The 21901-nt window shown below is 41.6% G+C and overlaps 1 protein-coding gene across 1 annotated transcript in view; it reads left to right on the plus strand.

Annotated features, from left to right (window-relative positions):
* Positions 1–1408: 1408 nt before the first annotated feature.
* The window catches only part of KL (klotho), a 49162-nt gene continuing 28669 nt past the window's right edge, over positions 1409–21901 (plus strand). Inside the window, exon 1 of the mRNA XM_059840299.1 lies at positions 1409–2224. Coding sequence (XP_059696282.1) covers positions 1409–2224 — 816 coding nt within the window. The remainder of the gene's footprint in view (positions 2225–21901) is intronic.

Below are 21901 nucleotides of genomic sequence, written 5' to 3' on the forward strand. Positions count from 1 at the left end.
ACACTGATCTGGATAAGTGCAGAAGACGTGGAAGTTGGAAGATCTAGAAACGGGCACAGACACAGCAAATGCCCTGCCTGCTTTTGGGAAAGGTGAGAGTTCATCCTGTGCACAAGGAAACCTTCATTAGTTCACAACTGGCATTTAAATCCATCGACTCATTATTAGCAATTATCTGTAATTTTTCCCTGAGGACGTTTATTTTCTAAAAATAAAATGAAATTATCTAAAGACCTTCATTCAGTAGTTAGACAACAGCCTTATCTCCTGGGAACATCTCTCTGTGCCTAACAGCCTGTCTAGTAGGCATATTTTATTCTTAGGTGTCCCAAATCCTGTTAAGAGTTCACAGCACTGAATACCAGGTTCTGCAACGTGTTGGGCTGTTTCTGGCTTCGCCCTTGCTCCCGCCCCCGGCGGCAGCTCTCCCCGATGGTTGAATTGTTCTGTCCAAAGGAGACGCAAAGGGCAGTTTGAGACCTGCCTTTAAAGAGCACTCTATGCCTCACGCCTGCTCAGTTGGTTATTAAATGTAACTCAGTAATCAAACTTAACTCGATTTGTTTTCTCTCCGTAAAGATCTGTGTGGCAATTCTAACTGAACTTGTTTTTTGCGCAGCAAGCAACCAACTATACCAACCTCCTACTCCAGGAAAGAAAAGAGTTGTTACTGGGAGGTGACAGCCCGTGAATTCCCGGGGACCAGGCGGGGAGGAGTGAGTGTATGATGTCCTTGGACAAGGAATTCTCTGCAACTGCTGCTACATGAGAGACCGCAGGTGCGATATGTCTTGCTAAAGTACCACTACAAAAACACTGAGAAAAGGGAAAAGCGTTTTTATGTCCTCGCCTTTCCCCTAGCCCAGCCCCGTGATCGCTCCCCCGCCCCGGTCCGACGCAGGGGCCGCTGCCCGACGCACTCCCCGACGGCGGCACTGCAGCGGGGCACGGGAGTGGGCTACGCTCATCCCCTCAGAGGGGACGGATCCGGCCATCGAGTCTCTCCGCGGGCTCTTCCGATGGGAAGAAAGGCGGCAGGGCAGCGGCGAGGGTCCCGCTTCCGAGGGCACACCGCAGTCGCAGCGAGGTGCGGGCGCCTGGCGGGGGCGAAGGGCTGCGGCACCCCGCCTGCCGCCCGCGGACGGGGATCTTTCCCTTTGAGGGGCCGTGGGGGTACCCACAGACACCCTGAGAGGGCGACAGGGTCCAGCTCTCCCGGAGGAGCCCATGCCCCGCTTCCCCCCTTTCCTCCCCGCCCGCCCCGTCTCACGCCCTGGCTCCCGCCCCCGGCGGCAGCTCTCCCCGATGGAGCCGGCTGGGAAGGATGCAGGCGGCAGCTCCGAGGTAATTATTAATGGCCTTGCCCACGGGGGCGGGAAAGGGGGGGGGGTGCGCAAGGTGAGATAAAATGGGGCGGCGGGGAGCTGGGAGGCGGGAGCTGCCGTCGCGGAGCCCCGCCGGGAGCATGGCCCTCGCCGCGTCGCCGCTGCCACCGCTGCTGCTGCTGCTGCTGCTGCTGTTAGGGCGGCCGGGGCTGGGGGCTCCGGGGCAGGGCGCGAGCACTTGGTCCCGCTTCGCCCGGCTGCCCTACCCGCAGGACCAGCTCTTCCTCCACGACACCTTCCCCGACGGCTTCCTCTGGGGAGCGGGCAGCGCCGCCTACCAGACGGAGGGCGGCTGGCGCCAGGGCGGCAAGGGCGCGTCCGTCTGGGACACCTTCGCCCACCGCCCGGCCACGCCGTCGGGGGCCGCCCCGCCGGGGCCCGTGGGCGGCGACGTGGCCAGCGACAGCTACAACAACCTGTTCCGCGACGTCGAGGCGCTGCGGCGCCTGGGGGTCTCGCACTACCGCTTCTCGCTGTCCTGGGCCCGGCTGCTGCCCAACGGGACGGCGCCGCCCAACCCCGCCGGACTGGCGCACTACGGGCGGCTGCTGGCCCGCCTGCGGGAGCTGGGCGTCGAGCCCGTGGTCACCCTCTACCACTGGGACCTGCCGCAGGCCCTGCAGGACACCTTCGGCGGCTGGGCCAGCCCCGTCCTGCCCGGGCTCTTCCGCGACTACGCCGAGCTGTGCTTCCGGCACTTCGGCGGGCAGGTGCGCTACTGGCTGACCATGGACAACCCGTACGTGGTGGCCTGGCACGGCTACGGCACGGGGCGGCTGCCGCCCGGCGTGCGGGGAGGGCCGCGCCTGGGCTACCTGGCGGCCCACCACCTGCTCCAGGTAAATGGCGGTGGCGCGAAGGGGCCCCGGCGGCTCCTCGGCCGTGCCAAGGTGCCGGGCTCGCAGGCCGAGCTCAGCCCGCCCCACTGGCACGCATGTCCCCTGGTTTCCAACACTGGCATGGAACACAGATCCGTATGCCCGACAGAGTGCGGGCAGCAGACCTATAGGCAAAGAGGCAAAACTCATGGTGTAAGGCAGGAGCTTTGCGACTGAGCTGGTGGAGAGTTAAAGAGCTCTGTTTTGCAGAAATGTCTGCTTCTGCCTGCGGCAGTTCAGTTGCCATTCTTGGTAGATGAGGGTCTGCAGTCCCTGGACTGTGCCACTCCAGTGCTGCCTTTCTAAGGTGGAAATGCTTAATATGACTATGCAGGGGATTTGTGTATTTGAGAAAAAAGGCTTACTGAATTAATGGTGATGGTAGAGGTGGCCGATATGTCAGGCGTTTTCTTGACAAAGTATGATGGTTTTTTGAGTATGAGCACTTTTTGGGGAAAGAGACCCTTAATTCCCCAGTTAGTCTTGTAAGTGGCACAAGTAGTTTGGTATACTTAATTTTTTATTCTGTGTATCTGTATGGTGTAGTTGTAATATTTGCTGGGAGCACCCCATGGGGATTTGCAGATAGAATTAAGCAGAACTGTGTACAAATCCTTCCAATGGTAGGAGAAAGGAATCCTAATTGGAAAAGGGTGGTCATTTAGGCATGATTTCTTGTACTTTAATATACATTTACATTTCACCTAATGTCTGTCTGCTCAGTACACACTTGCTGGCAGGAGTTGTATCCTAATGAACATTGTGTATTAGATATGGGCATGAAGAATGCCCATCCAATGCATGCCTTATTTGACTTTTTTCCACTTTCCTGTATTACTTCTGCATTCTTTAATACTAGAAATAAGTCAAAGGGAAAATATAGATGGAGAAAACATGGGTAAAATTACAGGTTAATTTCCGTGTCCTGAAAACTTTAAGCTCTTAATATAGTTACCATGGTGTGTACTTGGCCGTGTTTCATGCTTGAGTATATCCTGCATCACCATAGTATCAGAGTCCCTCATAATCTCAAGCATGCTTCTTCTCATAAAAACTCTGTGAAGGAAGATACTTTTCTATTTAATAAATGAGAAACTGAGGCACAGTCTTGGCCACACCATGTCAAAAGTGTAATTAAACCAGGAAGGTCTACCAATACCTGTTTTAGTGACAGAACCGAGGTATTCAGTTTTGTCCCAGTGAATGTCAGTCGGCATTTGCACATGAGTGAACATTTCTTTTTACATGCAGTGGAAGGCAGCAAGATACCACTTTTTCCCCCCCCATTTTATGAAAGAAGAGCTGAAACACAGATGCAGTTAAGAGCCAAAGTGGCCACTGGTTGTTAGTGCACTTTTCCTGGCATGTGATCTTTGTAGCATATTGCTCAGTTAGATTATACTTCCAGCAGTTCTACAAGTCATATTCCCAGATCTCAAATCACCTGCAGAGAAAATCAGGGACATACATTGTGTGCAGAGGAGCTCACATCCCTGACTTCTCCAGGTAAGAGTCTTCATGGAGGCAGAGTAGGGCCTAGCTCTTCAGCACAGAGAAGTGAACAGCTTTCATCTGTTTCTCCTTCTCCTTTTTACTTCTCTGTAGCATATTAATATTAGTCCTTTCAACTTGTGCAGGCAGTGAAGTAGGAGGAAGCTACACAGTATGGCTTCCACAGCCTGATATCCATATCAGGCTGTGCATTTGTCTAAGAAAAGATTAAAGTTCTACCATAGATGGTAAAGAGATTTCACATGGAAACTAAAGTGTCTTGCACAAGTCTAGAGTGATTGACTTTGCAACTTGAATGTTTTTTTTTAATATGTATGGGTTGTGTAATTTTATAGGGGAGTTTGGCCATTTTTTGGGAGCATGCACGTCTTTGGTTTGCATCAGAAGGGTGCACAGCAGTACTGCTTTATCACATAAGCTGCAGGATGTGTGCAGCACTGGACAGTGTTGCTGGGAGATACAGTCTCTTACACCCACTGCAAAAGATGTGGCTGAATCCTCTCATGCGAAGAAAACCCCCTTTCATTGTCTAACCTTTTGCTCCTTATGTCACAACATCTAGTCCCTGGTTTCTTCTTAATCCTTTTTCCTTCTCTTTGCTATTCTTGTGTTTTATTTTTTTTTCTGGGGAAATTGAGTTTGCAGAACATGTTGGTTTTTTTTGGAAGTTAGAATTTGTTGTCATAATTGATTCTCAGCAAATGTGCAGACTAGCTCATAATATGCATGATTTCTGACTTTTTTCCCCCTTATTTACAATATTCAGGTAAAGCTGGTGCCTCCTAATTTATTTTACTGGATTCCAATTATGTTAAAAAGCAAAATAATTTCCTGTAAGTTCTTTAAAATTCAACAGATATAAATGTGGATTTGGGGCTTTGTTTTTCTGAGCGACTTATTTATTATCTGAAGAAATAATCACATAAGAGTTTGATTCAATTTAGGTTGTTCAATTCAGAGCTGATGAAAACAGGGCAATGAAGTTTGATTTAAGTAATGATGTTTGAATTCAGCTTGAATGGATTTCATCATATGGTACTGAATTTTTTAATTACCTCTTATTTTTCTGAGCTTCCTTAAGTGAGTCATAACAGATGCTAAATTGACAGAGACACTTTTTTATAGACAGGACCAAATAAAAATAGTGTAAAAAACTTGTAAGGAAAAATTATTTTATTAATGCATTCTTGGTGTGTTCTTGAGGGGTGTTCATCAGTATTCAGTGAAAATTTCACCCTTTTATAGTATTTCCACTGACGCTTGTCGCTTTTGAGATGTCTAAGCCCTTCAGATGTGGTAATAAAGGAAGCTGTTCATGTTTATTCACAAAATAAATGGAATGGATCAAGTATATTTCATAAACGTTGGCAATCTCTCAAGTCAACAGGCAGAAAATGTAACGCCAGCAATCTGTCATGTATATGATGCATCTCTTTTCTCCAAATAGGAGTTGAGAGAGGTCAGTGTATTGTGTTCTGGTTTTTGCAAATGCGTTTTTTCATTAATGGTTCACAGTATGTTGTCTGAGTTGAACACACTTGGATTTACTCAATATAAACAGCATTTGCAGAAACAGAAGAACACATCGTTTCCCTGAAGAAGTGAGTGGAACTGCTGCCTGGAAACCAGTCACATAGCAACAGACTGATTTCTATTCCAAAACTCTTTCCAAAACAGAAGGTAAGTACTCTTTGGTTGACCTTCAGTGCTAAACCTAATAAAGTATCAGTAATTTCAGCGTAGGAGAGTGGCCTTTTCTTGATGTGTATTATTTCTTTCAAAATTGAGACAGCTCTCAAACTTTCACTCAGTGCAAATGGAATGATTTGGGATTTTCCTGAAAGTAACATAGCTCATCAGAGTTGTGAAGGCATACCCAATTTTTAGAAAAAGGAGGAATACTGCTAAGTAATAGTATTTTTTTCCTGCTCTTGCTTTCTTAAGGCATAATTCAAAGACGAACAAAGAAGAAATTGATTCTTACCTGCGTTTGAGTATTCGTTGGGTGGTATATGTTTGCACTAGTGATTATTCTACTCATTAATCATTTGAATCAGGTTTCTTTCAAATAACAGATTTGACAAAGAAGTGCAGTCAAACTGTGGCGCAAGTTCAGGTCTGATGCTGCAGTTTTCTGTGCCAGTAGCTGCCAAAAGTCAGGCTCTGTTCTCAAATTATATCAAAAGCTATAGCAAGTTGGTTTTAAGTTTTAATCATGAAAAATGCAGCGAGTTTCATTTTAAAATGTGATAAACAGAGGAGTTTGGGTTTAAGAATACCCGTTTTATTAAAATTAGCTCCAAAGATATATTATATAACTTTGCTTTTGCCATTCCTACCTGATACCATACATGTTTGCAAAAGGATTGTTGTTTTCAAATATTCCATTGTAACAAACATTGTAACAAAACCAAAAATCCATTGTAAAAAATTTTTAGAGATTATAGGAAATCTTAGCAAAACTCAACTGGCAAGACCTGTTAAGATCACCCTGAAGTGACTGAAATGGAATGGAAGCAGAATTTGTTTTTTCTCTGTGTGGAAGAAAACCAGGTCAAGCCTGTAGGTATGTTAAAGTCCAACCTCAACTCTTTTGCTGTTCATAATGAGTATGGGGATTTCTTGCGAGTCTGTTCATTGTGAGGTTTTTTAAGCTTGGTAGTTGTGGCTGTATAGCTGTGAATCTTGGTAAATTCCATTGGCAGCCCCAAATCCATGTTTTCATGTCTCATTTTAAGTGCCACCTGCCTGATTTCCAATCACCAGTTGTAGCTGTTGCTGGAGGCACTTAGGTGTTATTTCTGTTTCCTGTCCAAGGTAGTCCGGTATGCTTCCTTTTTAAATAGCAGTTGTTCATGTTGGGCAGGGCTCTGCTCAGTGCTGGGAAGATAATGACTTCTGGTTAACAGCAGTTTGATGCAGATAGGGGTATTTAGATTGGCAACATAGAATTTGCATCTGGTAAAATCTCACTGGGTACATGAGTTTAAGGCTCCTTGATACTGTTCCATTTTGCATTAATAAAGCCTCATAAGGTGTGAGATATTCTTTGTTCTTCCCTTCAACATCCCTCCTCAAGCAGAAGAGATTCTGTATTTGTTGTAGTTTTGGGGATTCCAAAATGAAGCTTGTGGTAGAACTCATGTCACTCTCTATTCCTTTATGTTACAAGCTTTTCTGGTTTCCATTTCACCTTGTTTCTGTGGTTGGTTTCCAGTACTTAAAGGTAGCTGATGGACATAATTCCTAGCTGTACTTGGGACCTGGGAAATAAAGCTAGTGAAACATCTATTGTAGTTCAAGATAGTTCACCATTTTTAGTGCCTGCATTTCCCTTTTGGCTGAAACCTAGGAGCTCTTAGAGCTTTTTTCCTGTGATAGATCCAGTAGAAACCTCTGTTCTGCAGTCATCAGCAGGTTGGAAGTGCAGAGATAGTCAGTCTTTTTGAAAATGTTGTCTTCTGTAATGAAGAAATGCTTTGTCATGTAAGAGGAGGTTGTTTTGGCTCATAATGTATCCATCTTCTAGAAGGTCAAATTCTGATTCTCTTGCTGTGGTTGAAGTTCTGCTTAGCTTAGGTTTGTTCCTCACACTTATTAACTAACAGCTTCTTCTTCCCAATGTGCTTTGGGGAGCAAAATATTTTTCCCTCCATCTTTCATTATTTCTTCAACCAGTTAGAAGCAGTGAGTATGTCCATACTGCTGATGGTGATGTCAGCAAGCAGTGACCATTAGGACAGGATGTAGGCATTTAGAAGGATTTAATTTTAATTATTTTGGTTACTGTAATGCATATCCTTCTAACTTTGGGAGAAACAGGAAAGAGCAGATGTGTACGCAGACACATCTGTAGTTTGCTTAAGTCCAGTTGAAGAGTCCTGTGGCTTTCAGTTAGTAATTGGCAGAGTTCAAAGGCAGTTTGATAACCTTGCAAATGAGTGTGTGATTGGTGGTTTTGGTTGTTGCTGATGAACAGATGAAATGCTGAACTTAATCTGAAGGTCAGTGTTGGCAAAGTTTTAAAAAAGCCAAGAAGCCAGCAATCAAAGGAGTCTGCTTGTCCAGACTTGTAGGTAAAGAAATGTCCGCAGGAGAATTTCTTCTATTTTTTTGTCCAAGGTGGTAAAAATAAAGAAGAGGAAATTACAAAAACATGCTTCTGAAGAAGTAGAGGGGGTGACCTGGGCATACAAGGATGAGGCCTGATTGAATGGGGCTTTGGGCACCCTGGTGTACTGTAAGGTGTCCCTCCTGCCCACGGCATTGGGGTTGGAACTAGATGACTTTTAAGGTCCCTTCCAACCCAAGATATTATATGATTCTGTAGCAGGTTTTAGCAATTAAAGGATGTGTTTTACCAGTTTTAAATATTAAATAAAAATTACTCATGCTTGCATATTTGCCTGCCAAAGTATATGGAAAAAATATCATAGTCAAATCTGTGATTTTAGATTTAATCAGAAGAATGGAACAGAAGAATATGGTTGTAGACAAAATCTTAGGATCCTTAGGAAATTACTGAAATTAACATTGGACAGATCTCTGAAGGAGAAGGTGACTCATTGAATATGACCATGAAAGAAGAGACTGGCTTCTGGAGAACAACTGAATTATATCACATGAGAGAAGATGTGTCAGCAGAAGGAGAAGGTGAGTTGTCAAGAAGGAAGAATAACTAAGTACAAAAGGAGAAAGGGATAATTGGCTATGGCAAGAGGCTGGAGCCTTTAGTAAAATGAGTTGAGTAGAAGATGAATGATACTAAAGAAAGGAAGGAATTAGACTCACACTTTTGCTCTCTGTAAATACTCCTGGACATAAATATTAATGGCAGGAAGAAAATTGAGAATTAAAAACCATATGCATACACAGACAAAAGGATATAAATACAGTTAGATTGACTCTTAGAATTCATGGATAGCTTTGGAAGAAAGCTGCTGGAATGGCCTTTCAGTTTTAGTGGTAGGAACAAAAATATTTTAAGACAGCTAGAGCAGTTTGGGAAAATAGACTTGATGCATTTGGTTGCAGTGGAATTGACAGTAGCAGTAAATGTGAAATCTTCCTCTTTGCTTTGCAGAATTCTTAACAGAATGATATAAGGCATGGTCAAAATCTGAGAACACCATTCAATGCAAAGAACAAATGCCGTCTATATTAACAGTAAACACTTTGTTTAGTCTGTCAGTGATGGCAGCTTTTGACTTGCTGTAGCTTCAGCTCTAATGTGAGAGCACAAAACTCTCATAAGAAGCCTGGCCTGTTAAGTTTGTGGTGTGTATTCCTGGAGATTTGTTAGGGAGGATCCTTTGAGATGCACACTGGAATAAGAAAAAGGACTTTGAGAATATATGGATTTGGCCACATTGAAGCCCATTTGTGTTGCTTCATCTTTATGTATGTTCAGTTTGAGAAGAGATAGACTTCTATATTATGAAAGATTGCAAAAGTTTAAAGCTTAATTTTGTGTTTTGATTGTTAAAAAAACCCCACCTGTATTCTAAATTCTCACAGTTATTGAAATCTTTACAGGTGCTGTTTGTAACAATTGATAAAGGAACAGTTGATTTAGGGACTGGGGCCACAGGTGGTTCCAGTGCCACCTGACAGCTGGATCTCTGTGACGTCTGCATGATGGGAAGCACAGGAGCTTTTGCCCATCTCAGGATCTGGCCAGCCTGGGGAGTGCTGCAAGACACCCTGCAACACAATCTTCAGCAATGGGGGAAGCTGACAGGGGACCATTCACATTGCCAGGGGACTGTCACTTCAGTCTGCGCAGGATCAGTTTGTTACTTGCACGTTAGCTCTCATGCTGACAGCTAAGATTCCATTTTTGTTTTCAGTCACAGCTCTAAAGACAGCTGAATGGTTCAAAATTGGCTGGGAGAGACTATCCTATGGAAATGCCTTGCAATTTTGTGAGTCCAAAAGTCAACCCAAGGTATCCTTTTGTAGGTTTATCAGTTTAATGCACTTACTAAGGGCTAGAAAATGTTTGTACCACTGGGATTATATTTTACAAGATATTTGCTTTACAGTTGGGAAGACAGTAGCATCTGTTTTGATCCTGCTCCTAGGAAAGACTTCAAAAGGTCAAATGGGGGAAGGGGACAGACTTGTAGCTGCTGGTCACACATTCTGGTAAGAGTTCACAGTGATTTTCCAATGCCTTTTCTCAGTCAGCTTTTTTCTTGTTCTCTTGAATATGTAGTAGCTCCACTTCATCAGTTGTTTTTCAGAGCTGAGGGCAAAGTTTTCTCAGTTTGTTTGTTTAACTTCCAGCATTTTAAGAAATGAAATAATTTTTTTGCTGCAGGCATGGAACTGTTGAACGTAGTTATTGATTAATTATTCTAATTATGGTTCCTTAGATATATGCGGAAATGGTAGAATTATGCAGCATGTCTTCTGAGAAAGCAGGTTGGAAAAATATTGCATTGTCAGCTTGGTGATTTTCTATGAAAATTTATTTTGCAAGTACGAACATACTGATTAAAAATCAATTGAACAAGTCTGACCTTGTGGTTGAAAAGAAAGTTCAGCTGACACCTGGCTGTACAGTGGTGACACACTTGACATGCTCTTTGTAACACACTTATTTAATTCTTCATTTGTTTTCCTGTGACAGTGCAGTGTTAACTTGGGTACAAATGATGCTTGCAGAGAGAACAATCACCACACCAGAATGTCCTCAAGAGACAAAATCCAGGCCAAAAAAAGTTAACAAAACATGGGGTGATAGGAAGGAAGAGTATTGGGAAAATAGATGATGTATGAGGATCTGGTGAGATGAGGGGGTGGCTGGCCAAGAGTGGGAAAGCAGGAGCTGGGTTTATGAGGCAATACTCCATTTTCATGTGTGTATTTAGCATTAAAAATTAAAATCAGCATGAAGTGAGATGGACTGGAGTCCTCAAGGGTGAGTTGTTTTTTCCCTGTTTCATTTTTTAAAATAAATGTCATATGAATTATTTTGAGGAAGCTGACTGGTGGTTTACAGAAATCACAGACCGTGCTTCACAAGGATGGGGCCTGCTTCAAAGTCTGTTATGGCTTATGGTGTCCACTTCCTGTCCCCATGTTGCCCCCAGCACTGGGAGTGGGGGACACTATGTGTAGCCTGCTAAAGTAAGGAAGGTTGATACATTAGATCTGGGTTTCTCAAAGGGGAGCTTAAGGAAAATAAGTTTCCCTTTAGCTTTTTGGGGAACCCTGTCACTTTCAAGCAGTTAAACAAACTAGCAAATTGAATAGATGCATTTCTCTAATCTTGAAGAAAATGTGCATTCCCATATTCAAACAGCATCTCTGTGTATGAAATGCAAGACCTTAGAAATACTCTGAGGGAGCTCTTGAACTCAGTTTATCATCGTGCTTCCCTTGCCAGCTATGGACATGTCTTTTGTTTTCAAAGAGAATATTGGGGTATATCACTCAGGGAACAGAGCTGCAGGAATATGATTCAGCTGGAGTTTTGCATCTTAATTATATGCTTGGTGGAAAAAATAATCCCTTTTTCTTCATACCCCCCTGTCATATCAGCTAGCTCATTCTAATCTTCCTAATACCTCCAAATTCACAAGTAATACTATGTCATTAGAGCAAGTCAGAAAGATCTAAAGCATTTGAAACTGGAATTTGCTGATTCATTGAAACTAAAATATTTGAGAGACTAGAGTTTTCCAGAAAAAAAATTGTGAACTAGGAGAAATAAATATCAATAGTTTTATTTTGCTGTAGAAATTTTTGGTTTTCCATTTTAATATGATACTGAAAAAATTCATTTTGATGTTGTGAGTCAGTCATTTCACACTCTGCCTTCTGTATTCTTTCACTGGATGAGTGCCCACTGCTTCAAATTGGGTCAGTTTACCCTTGTGAAATTGCTGTTTAACCTGCTGCAATATGACTGACTTACTGAAGCTGGAGATTGCTTTTTATTCTTTGATGAAAGAAATAAAATGGAGCTGTCAGGACAGAATTCTTGCACTGTAGAGGTTACTCTGTGTCTCATATTTGTAGCTGGGCTGGTTGTGCCACTTTTGTGTGAAGCTGTAATTATTCAGTCATTTATCCAGCTCTTCTTTCCTATTTCTGGTAAAAAGAAAAGTGGTACTTGAAGGAGGGAGTTGCTTAAAAGGGGAAAAAAATCTAATAAAAGCAGCATCAATTTGGCACAGTCATTCTGATTCTGAGTATTAGAACCGGCAAAGTGTTGCACAGGGAAGTTCAGATACAGCCTTTTCCATAGCTCAGCTTAGGATAATGAAATAGAAACCACTACAAAATTGGTTGGTGGTGAAATGGCTATAGCAAGAGCATTGTAAGAGTAAGCCATGAAAGGCAGGAACCCTAAATCACACCAGTCAGATCTCACTTTACCCAAGCTGGACTCTTCTGAAGAGTAATGTTTCCTGTGTTACTTGTAATTTGGAATAGATTTATGGAAACCAGAGGGGGTGGACATTGGTCTGGTCTATATTGATGCTGGCCTGTGGGAGCTGCTTTTGTTGACTCATGGTCGGGAAAGAATTTAAATCTTCAAGGAACAGTGTTTTTTGTTAGGCCTCATTTTTCCCTTTCTCTGTGCCGTGGCCAGGCTCCCACTAAAAAAATTATTTTACCTACATACTTTGCCTTCTGTTACAAGGGTTTAGGATTGTGATAATATCTTTGCTTTTCCTGATTTATTCCTGTGGCTTGCTATGACATCTGGAGCATTTGGCATGTTGTTTTTTTTTTTTTTTTTTGTCTTAAATACCTTAGAATTGGCTTTTTGGCTCATAATGCTATGAACATAGAATAACAGAGTCATAGGATGGTTTGTGTTGGAAGGAGCTGTAAAGATCATCTAGTTCCAAATGCCCTGCCATGATGTGACATCCCACCCTCAAGGGAGTGGGAACACCCAAGAGTTATGGATGCTCACGGTTGAAAAGAAATGACGAAAATCAGAGGGTCCGCAGCTTATGTTCTAGACTTGTACACATGGGAAGGGACACCTTCTGCCAGATCAGGTTGCTCAAAGCCCTGCCCAGCCTGACCTTGGATCAAAGGAATGACACATCCACAGGTTTTCTGGGCAGCCTGTTTCACTGCCTCACCACCTTCAAATTTCTTCTGCGTATCCAATCTACATGTTCCCTCTTTCAGGTTAAAGCCATTCCCCCTTGTCTAATGCCCTTGTGAAAAGTCCCTCTCCAGCTTTCCTGTAGGTCCCCTTTAAGCACTGGAAGGTGCTATGAAGGGAGCCTTCACTTCTCCAGGAGGGAGCATATAATAGCCATTAATGTGTAGTGTTTGGGGTTAGAGGCTTGCTGCAATATTGCAGACAACTAAGCTTGGTGATTCCTGAATCTCTTATTTTTTGCTTTGGAAGTGTTCAGTTTGAGTGCTCCTGGGAAATATGTTTGTAGGGATGAAGTGAGTATGGAAGACTGAACTACAAAGAGAGTGAGGATTAAGAAAGCGTCACATGTGCATTGGAGCAGTACCTTCCCAGTAGGGGAAAGGACCTGGAGGGTCTGGAAGGAGCTGTGGGACATTAGCTTTTTGTAGACCCAAGACCATGTAGAATGCCTGAGTGAGCTATTTGAGTGTCTGGGGGCAAAAAATTATACTGGGAGGTATACAGAGACAAGGCAGCTAATTGGTATGTGAAAAACATAGTTTATTTTTCACCAAAATAAACTGTTAACTGTCAGAGAGGGAGGCTTGCTGTGACACAAACACTGACATTGGACATAAAATAGAAACAGTAGCAATGACAAGCTGCCAGGCAGAGTCAGTTTTTTTGTTACATAATTAAGCATTTCCAGATTTTTGAGTGACTGGTGCAAGTAGCTGAAGATTTTTCTCTGAAGCACCTTGTTCTGGAACTGCTTAAATGATAATGAGATGGGCTGGACATCTGCTGTAGTTACTCTTCTATTTTTCTTGTACAAGTGTAAGAAAATAGTATATTCTCAGTCTCCACATTATGTTTCTGGTAAGATTAATTATCAACCCCACCCCTGAATAATTCACTATTGTTTTGTGCAGTAACTGTGCAGAAGGTTTGGAAGCACCATCCCAGAGCATCAGGGCAAAGGTTTGGAAGCACCAGCCCAGAGCATTTTGTGTCTCAAAATCTTCAAAGACTAGAATAGACTAGAATACATGGAGAAGACATACATACATACATATATACATATATATATATATAGGCAGTGGGTGTCATTCTGGGAGTGTGGCCAATGAAAGCACTGCAGTTCTGCACCAGAGGAGTGACACTGCTGATGTAAATGCTGAAAAAAAGTGTAAAATATTGCAACTGTAGCGTAACATGGTAGTTCAGATACAGCTAGACACCTGTTCTAAGTGACAAAAATTGACTTTTGTTTTGCTGACTATGGAATGGATGGTTTAACTGAAGAGTAGTCTGGCAGATATGCAAGTAATTTTTAAATCTGCTTGTGTTGTCCAGATTGAGAACAGAGGAGAATATGCAAGGAAGACCAGTCTGCCTAACTAAGGCTGGATATGGCCCATACAGAATGATCTGTTTTGGTGTCAATTGGCCACCAGCTCTTGAGCTGGGTTTCATGGGGCTCATAGGAGAGCTGGGTGGAGATCAGAGCCTGCAGAGTCCCCGCACTCATCTTCGTGTATCTGTACAGCATGGAAAGAATTTGTGGGTACAGCTGGGACAGTCTTCAACCTGCAAAGATTACCAGTAGCAAATGGTACTTACCCAATAGCTGAAAAAACTCTTAAGGTACCCTGAGTTCACCACCCCCAGCTACAGCTGCCAGCAGCAGGACATTTTGCTACTTTGAGTGACGCTGTAGTATGGAAAATTACTCCTCTCCGCAGTTTTGAAGCATCATCATTGTGCTGGTCTTCCAGGCAGTGTTTGCATCAGCTCTGAGACACAGTTTGGCATCTGCTTGGCCTTGCAATAGCTGGCTTTTCAGTAACCATTATGAAATGTTGTTTAGCATAAAGATACTTCTTTTAAAGTGGTTTGGCAGCATTCCCAGTGATCCCAGAGAGGGAAGAGCAGCTAGGACTTGTTCTCCAGCTCTGAGGCAGCTGTCCACTGGGCTGACCAGGGTGGAGCTGTATGTACTTTGGGTCTGCACCACAACTAGCGAGTAAAGACATGGACTGCGTTGTCCTTGGCTCCTGCAATCCTTTTGCATAGGGCTGTGTAATGTGGAGTGATAGGCCAGCAGCTCCAGGGTTGTGCAGAGGCTCTGTGTGAGGGCTTGTGATGGCTGGGTGGAGAGGGAGGCGTGCAATGCATGGGCTTTGCTATTAGATGCAGTAGAGCCATCTCCCTTGAAGACTGTGGAAGTAGATGCAGGGGATAGCAATCACACCTGAGCTAATTTTAGGATGTGTTCACCAGAGAAATCTGCTTGAGCTTGCCACCCTAGGTTCCTTTTCCAGGTAATGGAAAGTAGTGAGCATTGTATCTCTTGTTCTATGACCAAAAAATATGATAATTGTCCCATTTCCATCTGTGGGGTATAGGTAAACCTGTTGTGACAAACTCAAGCCCAGACTTTTTGTAGACAGACTTCTACCTTTGGTCTAATTAGAGTGTGAAGAGGTTGAGTAGATGATGGAGGAGGGGAATCCTGAGGGGCTCAAGAATTTGCTTGAGGTGCTTTCAGTTCCTGTGACTTCTCAGAGGCTGAGTTCTGACATGTGGTCTGGATTAAATGCAAAGTTTGCTTGAGTCTCCCCTACTTTAGGTATGTGGTATCTCCTGCATGTCTGTGGGGATGACCTCTATCACATACTGTCCCCTGGTTTTCCTGGGCAGGGAGCCGAGTCTTTCTTCTGACCCAGGAAAGCAGCTGATGTTCCTCCCTGCAAGGGTTGTCAGTAGCACCTGTTTGGTCCTGTAAAGCCAGAACAGGCAAATAGCCATGGTGTCCCATGTAAGATGTCATGGGCATTGAGCAACCTCATCCTGCAGCTCTTCATTCCTTTTTCCCAGTTATCTGTTGCTGACCCACTCTGGCTGCTGGAGGCATTTCATGCTTTTTTCCAAAATATAAAGTCCTGTTTAAAACATAAAAAAACTCAAAACAAACAAACAAAAAAAAACCCTTTACAATAACACAGTCTTTTCACCAGTAGTTGGAGCTGATATGCAAATACAGACATATACTAGTTGCCACAGTCTCCTTCTGTCTGGAAACAGAAGATGTCTCTCCTTTAGGAGCCCCATTTATTTTCTGCAAGGACTTTACTGAACCCCACATCAAGTAATGGAATAGGTATTTACTAGCTATTCTAAGGAGAAAATTTAAAAATGTGCAACCGGTCTTAAAAATAAATATAACCTCATTATTTTAAACCAAAACACAGATATCTTCCAGTCACCTAAGAAAAAATAGCACAAGGAAAGACATACAGCCATCAGGTAGTGGGGAAAAAAAGATTTTAAAAAAATTACATTTCCAAAATGCTTTTTGTCAGATCTGTCAAGAAAAGTGGTCATGTTGAGCACTGGGATTCATAGACAGGAAAGGTTAATGAGGGTGAGGATTAGATAAATGTCGGTAACTGCAGGTGCAATGAACATAAAATGCTATGAATTTATAGTATTGAAGTCAAGCCAGGCCCATCTGATAGCTTTCTGTGATAACTGATTGTCTAGAAAAAGAAAATATGATAAATGTAATCAATCTCTATTTTCAGTAAGACCCTTGAAATGGTGGCACATGGAGAGTTACTGTTTCAGTGGAGAAGGAGGAGAATGTTCAGCAGTAGCTAGGAAATTGCTAAAGCAAATGTCATAGTGAGTTGTGCTGAAAGTAGAAGCATCAGTCTCAAAGGGCAGTTCACAGCTGAACTTCTTAATGTATTTTAACTCCCATGCCTTGGCACAGGCTAGGATTGCACTACTTAGAGCATGAGCTAAAATTGAGGAAGCAGTGCCAGTGCAAAGGATAATGAAAATAATAAACAGATGGAACAGAAAGACTCGAAATTTTCTTTTTCTGTAAGAAGAGAACTTGCTGATCACAGCATGACCATCAGATGCAAATATAATCCAACTGTGACAAAGACACATTTGTTTCTAGTCTGTATCAGGTGATTTTTCCAGCAGAGATGAGGAATTACTTACTAGAACATGGCTTATTTACCTGAGCAAGAACGCTAGGAGAGAATATACTTCATGTCCATAAATAGATAGTGGTAAAAAGAAGTGAAGAAAAAAAAAAAACAAATGAAGGAAAATAACTAAGTGCAGGGAAAGTTTTGCTGCAAGAACAAGTGTTTGGATTGAGCATGAATAAATTCAACCTGAAAGTCGGGGAAAAAGAAAACCATTTCTGAAGTGTCATTCTGTAGACATCTTCCAGAGAGAGTAGTATGAACCAAATACCTAGCCTACGTTAAAGTAAATCTGGATCAGGTTATAAATAGGATTCTGTCATATATTGCCCATAGAAGCACTGGATTGAATCTGATACCCTTGAGGCTCTTCCTAATTTTATAATCTAGTTTTCCTAATTCATGGCAGATAGTAGACACAGGATCATAAATATGGTAATGATTTTTTTTTTTCAGCGAGATATTATTTGTACTTCTGTTAAAATTCCCTGCTGGTCCGAATTTTTCTAACATGGTGATATCACTTATAATTGTGTCCTCTTTATGGTATCATTTAAAAAAGCATTTTTTGTGTCTTACTAAGAATGTTTCATGCTTTTATGTGACATACATTGTTGGGTCCACAATGAAAATATCATCTTGTAGGAACGTAGGAAGATTGACAATTAACAGGACTAACTCCTGGTCTGCAGTAGATCCGGCTTGTGAAAGGCTTCTGCATTCATTCCTGCTTTTCTCTTGCAGCACAGAGTTTTTCTTGAAAGGAGGGGTTATGGAGGCAGTACTCTCAGAGTAGCAATAACCTTTATATATATCTCTATATAGTATACACATATAAATAAAGTATACCAAATATGTCCAGTGGCTGATTTGATAATAAACATCTAATACATCTTATGTACTTGAGTATAAATCGTATCCCAATATTGTTATTTTATGTTTTAAATTACGTATGTAAAATTCCTGATGTTTCTTCAGTATTTTCAACATCTCTGCTTTCTTCCATCTCAATAGTATGAGGAAAGTGGATTTTGACTGCTATAGATGAGCCTTGCTTTTTTCCCAGTGCTCATTTCTACAGAGATTATTTTTCCTCCCAGTAAGGCAGTAAGGACTTGTGTATGTGTCTCCTGCAGAGTATCTTAGCTCTTTTCTAAGAGCATTCCTGTATAAAAGAGCTTCCAGTGAAAAGTTCAGTTAATGCAATGCAATTTCTTTGAATTACCCCCCTCCTTCCTTCCTGCCTTTCGTACTCCCTCCCTTAGTCTCAGCAGTCTTAGCCTCCTGCCTTCCTCCCTTAGTCTCAGCAAAAACACCTGGCTCTTCAAGGCCTTCACACCCTAATTCAGGCCAACAATTTGCTTTTCATTAGTGTTTGGGCAACTACTTAATTGCTGCACTGCCCACTGCTCTGCTTTCTCTAGCATCATTGATTGAATCATGATTCCACATAAACTGTATAATCTGTGATTTTCTTAATATCTAAAGTGTCATCCTGATTTAATATCTGACTTAATGCATCCCACCTTAGACCCATTCTTTCCAATATCCTTTGTACTACATACTTGCTGAAGGTTGTGTTGGCATAGCTGTGGCTACTGAAAGCCTTTGTCTCTAGGATAAAATGGCTGGCCAGCTCTTGCTGCATCGTATGGGATCTCTCAAAGTCAAAGATTATTTTCCTGTGTGATTTTGATAAAAAAAATACGGATTTCTGTACTATGGTTCATAGCCTGAAATAGTTTGGGTTGATTTTGGATAAAGTTAACCTGGAAGCTGCTCGGCAGGAGCATGCCTGGTATAATCTAGCTGTCCATCACCTTCTGGTCCATGGGTTGCTGTAGGTATTGGGTCAATAGTTCTGCTCTTTGCCTAAGTACATATAGGTACTGTGTCTGGAAATTCACCTGCTCCACATTGTATTAGTGGTACACCTAATCTCCTTTTCCATCTAACAAGCCTGGAGTATTTGTAAGTCATCTGGTTGCTTTCATGAACTTGGACTCCTCGAAAAATTAAAGAGAGCATTAAAAAAAAGAAAGGGGCACTGGATTTATGTCTCTTCCTCTCCTTCTGCATTTTAGCCTAAGATGTTGCTGTTCATTCTGTTGTCTGAGAGTGGGACTGTAACAAACACTGACCTTTTACAAAAACCTCTGTGGCTCTGAAAGTGTTTTGATGGATGTCTTCATAGAAATCTGTTGTAAGTTTTTGCTCTACCTGCATAAGTCTTTGGTCAGTTTACTTAGAAACAGGGCATCTATACAGATTTTTTCCTTTGAACTGCCTTCCTTTAAAACAGGCAATATTTAAATGACAGGCATCTGTCTCATGATTCGATACTGACCTAATTACCACGTTCTATATGGCCTCCTGAAAACTGCTGAGATACCTCCCCTCATGGTAACTGTGAAGCAGAGCAATGCTACTTTCTGGAATTTCTGTACCTCAGCAAAGGAGGATGAATGATGCTGCTGTAAGATTTATGTGAACTTGCATTTCTGTTGTTCTAGTGTGGCTCAATTTTAAAATTGGGATTTCTCCCAAAATATGTTTTCTTTAAATAATTGAAAATATTATTTTATTTTGATATAGTATATTTACATGCTGTAGTATACTGGCAGAATTTCCATGGTTATACGGAAATAAAGGCCAATCTTAGACAAATTGCTGAAAAAGTTTACCTGAAGCTCTGAGTTACTTGATAAGTTAAGGTTTTAATGTGTCCTTATATTGTTGTATCTATATTTAAAATAGCTGGGGGGTGAAAAAGTATTTAGTCATATCTGAAATCAGTAGGAATGAAAATAGATTGATATGCATGCATTTAATTTTTTGTATTCCTAGCCCAGTGATGATTCCCATTCATGTATACAAGTGTCTTGTCATCACTGGCTTTATACCTTTTTCTAGAGCAATTTGAAGTTTAGTATTACACTTTGATATAGTAGACAAAAGATAAAATTTATTGGTTTCCCCTTGTGCCCGTAGTGTCAGTGTTAGCCAAAGGGAAAATAATATTTTGTAGTTTCTTATGTAAAGAAACGCCAATATCAAAGAGAGACAACTGCTTTATCTCCAAAAGACAATGATTGCACTGTCAGAGAGCAGTGAAATATGTTAAGTTGCACTTTAAAAAAGAACATGTGCTAGGCCCCAGGAGTGCTCATTGTGCTGCTAGAGTAAAGTCTAAACTTTAAATGTGCTAAGAATGTTTAAAATTTATCGAGTTGACAGAATATTTATGAATACCTCAGTTTGTTAATGTGATGTTAATTCTGGTTTGCAAGTGTCTAGTACTGTGGTGGTGAGAGTACAGAGGCTGGAACAAGGATTGCTGAAAAAAGAGTAGCTGATTAGCATTTTCAACTATGTATTAACCAGCATATGCCCTTTTCTGTGCAGCTTAGACTAAGAAATCACTCTAACAACACACTTCCTTTTCTTTTGCTGTATTCTAGTTTCTTTTAAAATTTATTTTATTTCTCTAAGGACTGGATAAAAGCAGCTTAGGTGTTTCACTGTGATCTTTTTCTTCATTGCAACAGCTGAGATTGCAGTACATTGATGTAATAAACCCCCTTATCCTGTATGGCTTCATAAAAAAGTATGGGATATGGTTTGAAAAAGGAAACAATTGTAGCTGGTATTCTTATATCAATTTTTAACATTCAGCTTCTTATCAACACCATTTAAACATTTGCTCACTATTATATCATCCAGACAAATTGGATTCTTTGTTTACAAACAGGTGAAACAGTTTAATTTCAACAGGTAATCAACAATATGAAGATTTTGTTTATAAAGTAAGAATTAAATATTTAATTTTAAATACTTTTAGTTTGATGCAGTTGTCTGTTCTACAGGAGTCCAGCTTTTACTAGAAATTGATTCTTATTCTGTCTGCTGACTACAAGAGTAACGCAGGAAAACTTGTGTGTACACTTTTGAGTTAACACTCATCTCTGCAGTAAAGCAATTTTATATCTACCATTAAACATGCATTTAGAAACAGACATAAAGGGACTTACTCATACCTCAAAAGTGCATTTTCATGATTTCAGCAGGCTTTGGATGAGATTCTAAATGTATTTCCTAAATCAAAGTAGGTATAAATTGAATCCAGTTTAATCTGTGACTGCAGTATAGTCAAAAGCTTGTTGAAAAAACTGGATAAATACACATAAATCATCCTTGCTGCTGAAGAAATGCAAAGATTCAAAGTTTGTTTCCAGTCTAAAACTGAATGCCCCATTTTGTCTTTCATCTCTTGATTCATGTTGTTGCTCAAATTTAAAAAACTGATTCCCCAAGAGTTTCGCTTCTCCTAATGATTCATTTTCCTCACCTTTCCTTGCACTGGAATTTATCTTTCCTCTTCTGAATTTTGATTTGAATAGCTGCTCTTTATCTTCTTGGTGGCTGCTGAGGAGTGTAGTGATTCCTCAAAATAAAAATGTCTGACTAAAGTCTGCCTCCTCCAGTGACTGTATCCTCACTGACGAGATGTGAGCATGCGGAGTAACCTGAATTCAGCTTGAATTCCTCCTATAGTTTCCCGCATCCTCCTTTCATAGCCTAGCTTGGTGGAAGCAGTAACATTAAGGAAGCTAGTAATAACCATTGTGTTAATTAAAACTTGTCAGTTAGCCCTTTGGTTCACTGTGCTTTCTGCAAAGACAGACAGACCACTGAAACATCCAGACCACTAATTGTGAGTCATTCAGTTCTGCTTTACTTGTCCATCTGCAGGGTCCTATCATTAATCTTGTCAGCCTTTCAGGGCCTGTTGGTGGTATAAAACTTCTGGCGTGAAAAAATCTTACTTAGATCCTCTTGGTTTTCCTGAATCCTTTCAGAATTTTGATTCAGTCTTATATATTGTTCAAGACACACAGTCAGAACTTCATGCATTCACAAAGCTACCTGTTCAGAAGCCACTAGGGCGAAAGAAGTGGCACACATAATAAATATGTACCATTTGAGAAGCCTAGAGTATCCTGT

This window comes from Haemorhous mexicanus, chromosome 2, assembly GCF_027477595.1.
Source record: "Haemorhous mexicanus isolate bHaeMex1 chromosome 2, bHaeMex1.pri, whole genome shotgun sequence".
Classification (NCBI taxonomy): domain Eukaryota; kingdom Metazoa; phylum Chordata; class Aves; order Passeriformes; family Fringillidae; genus Haemorhous; species Haemorhous mexicanus.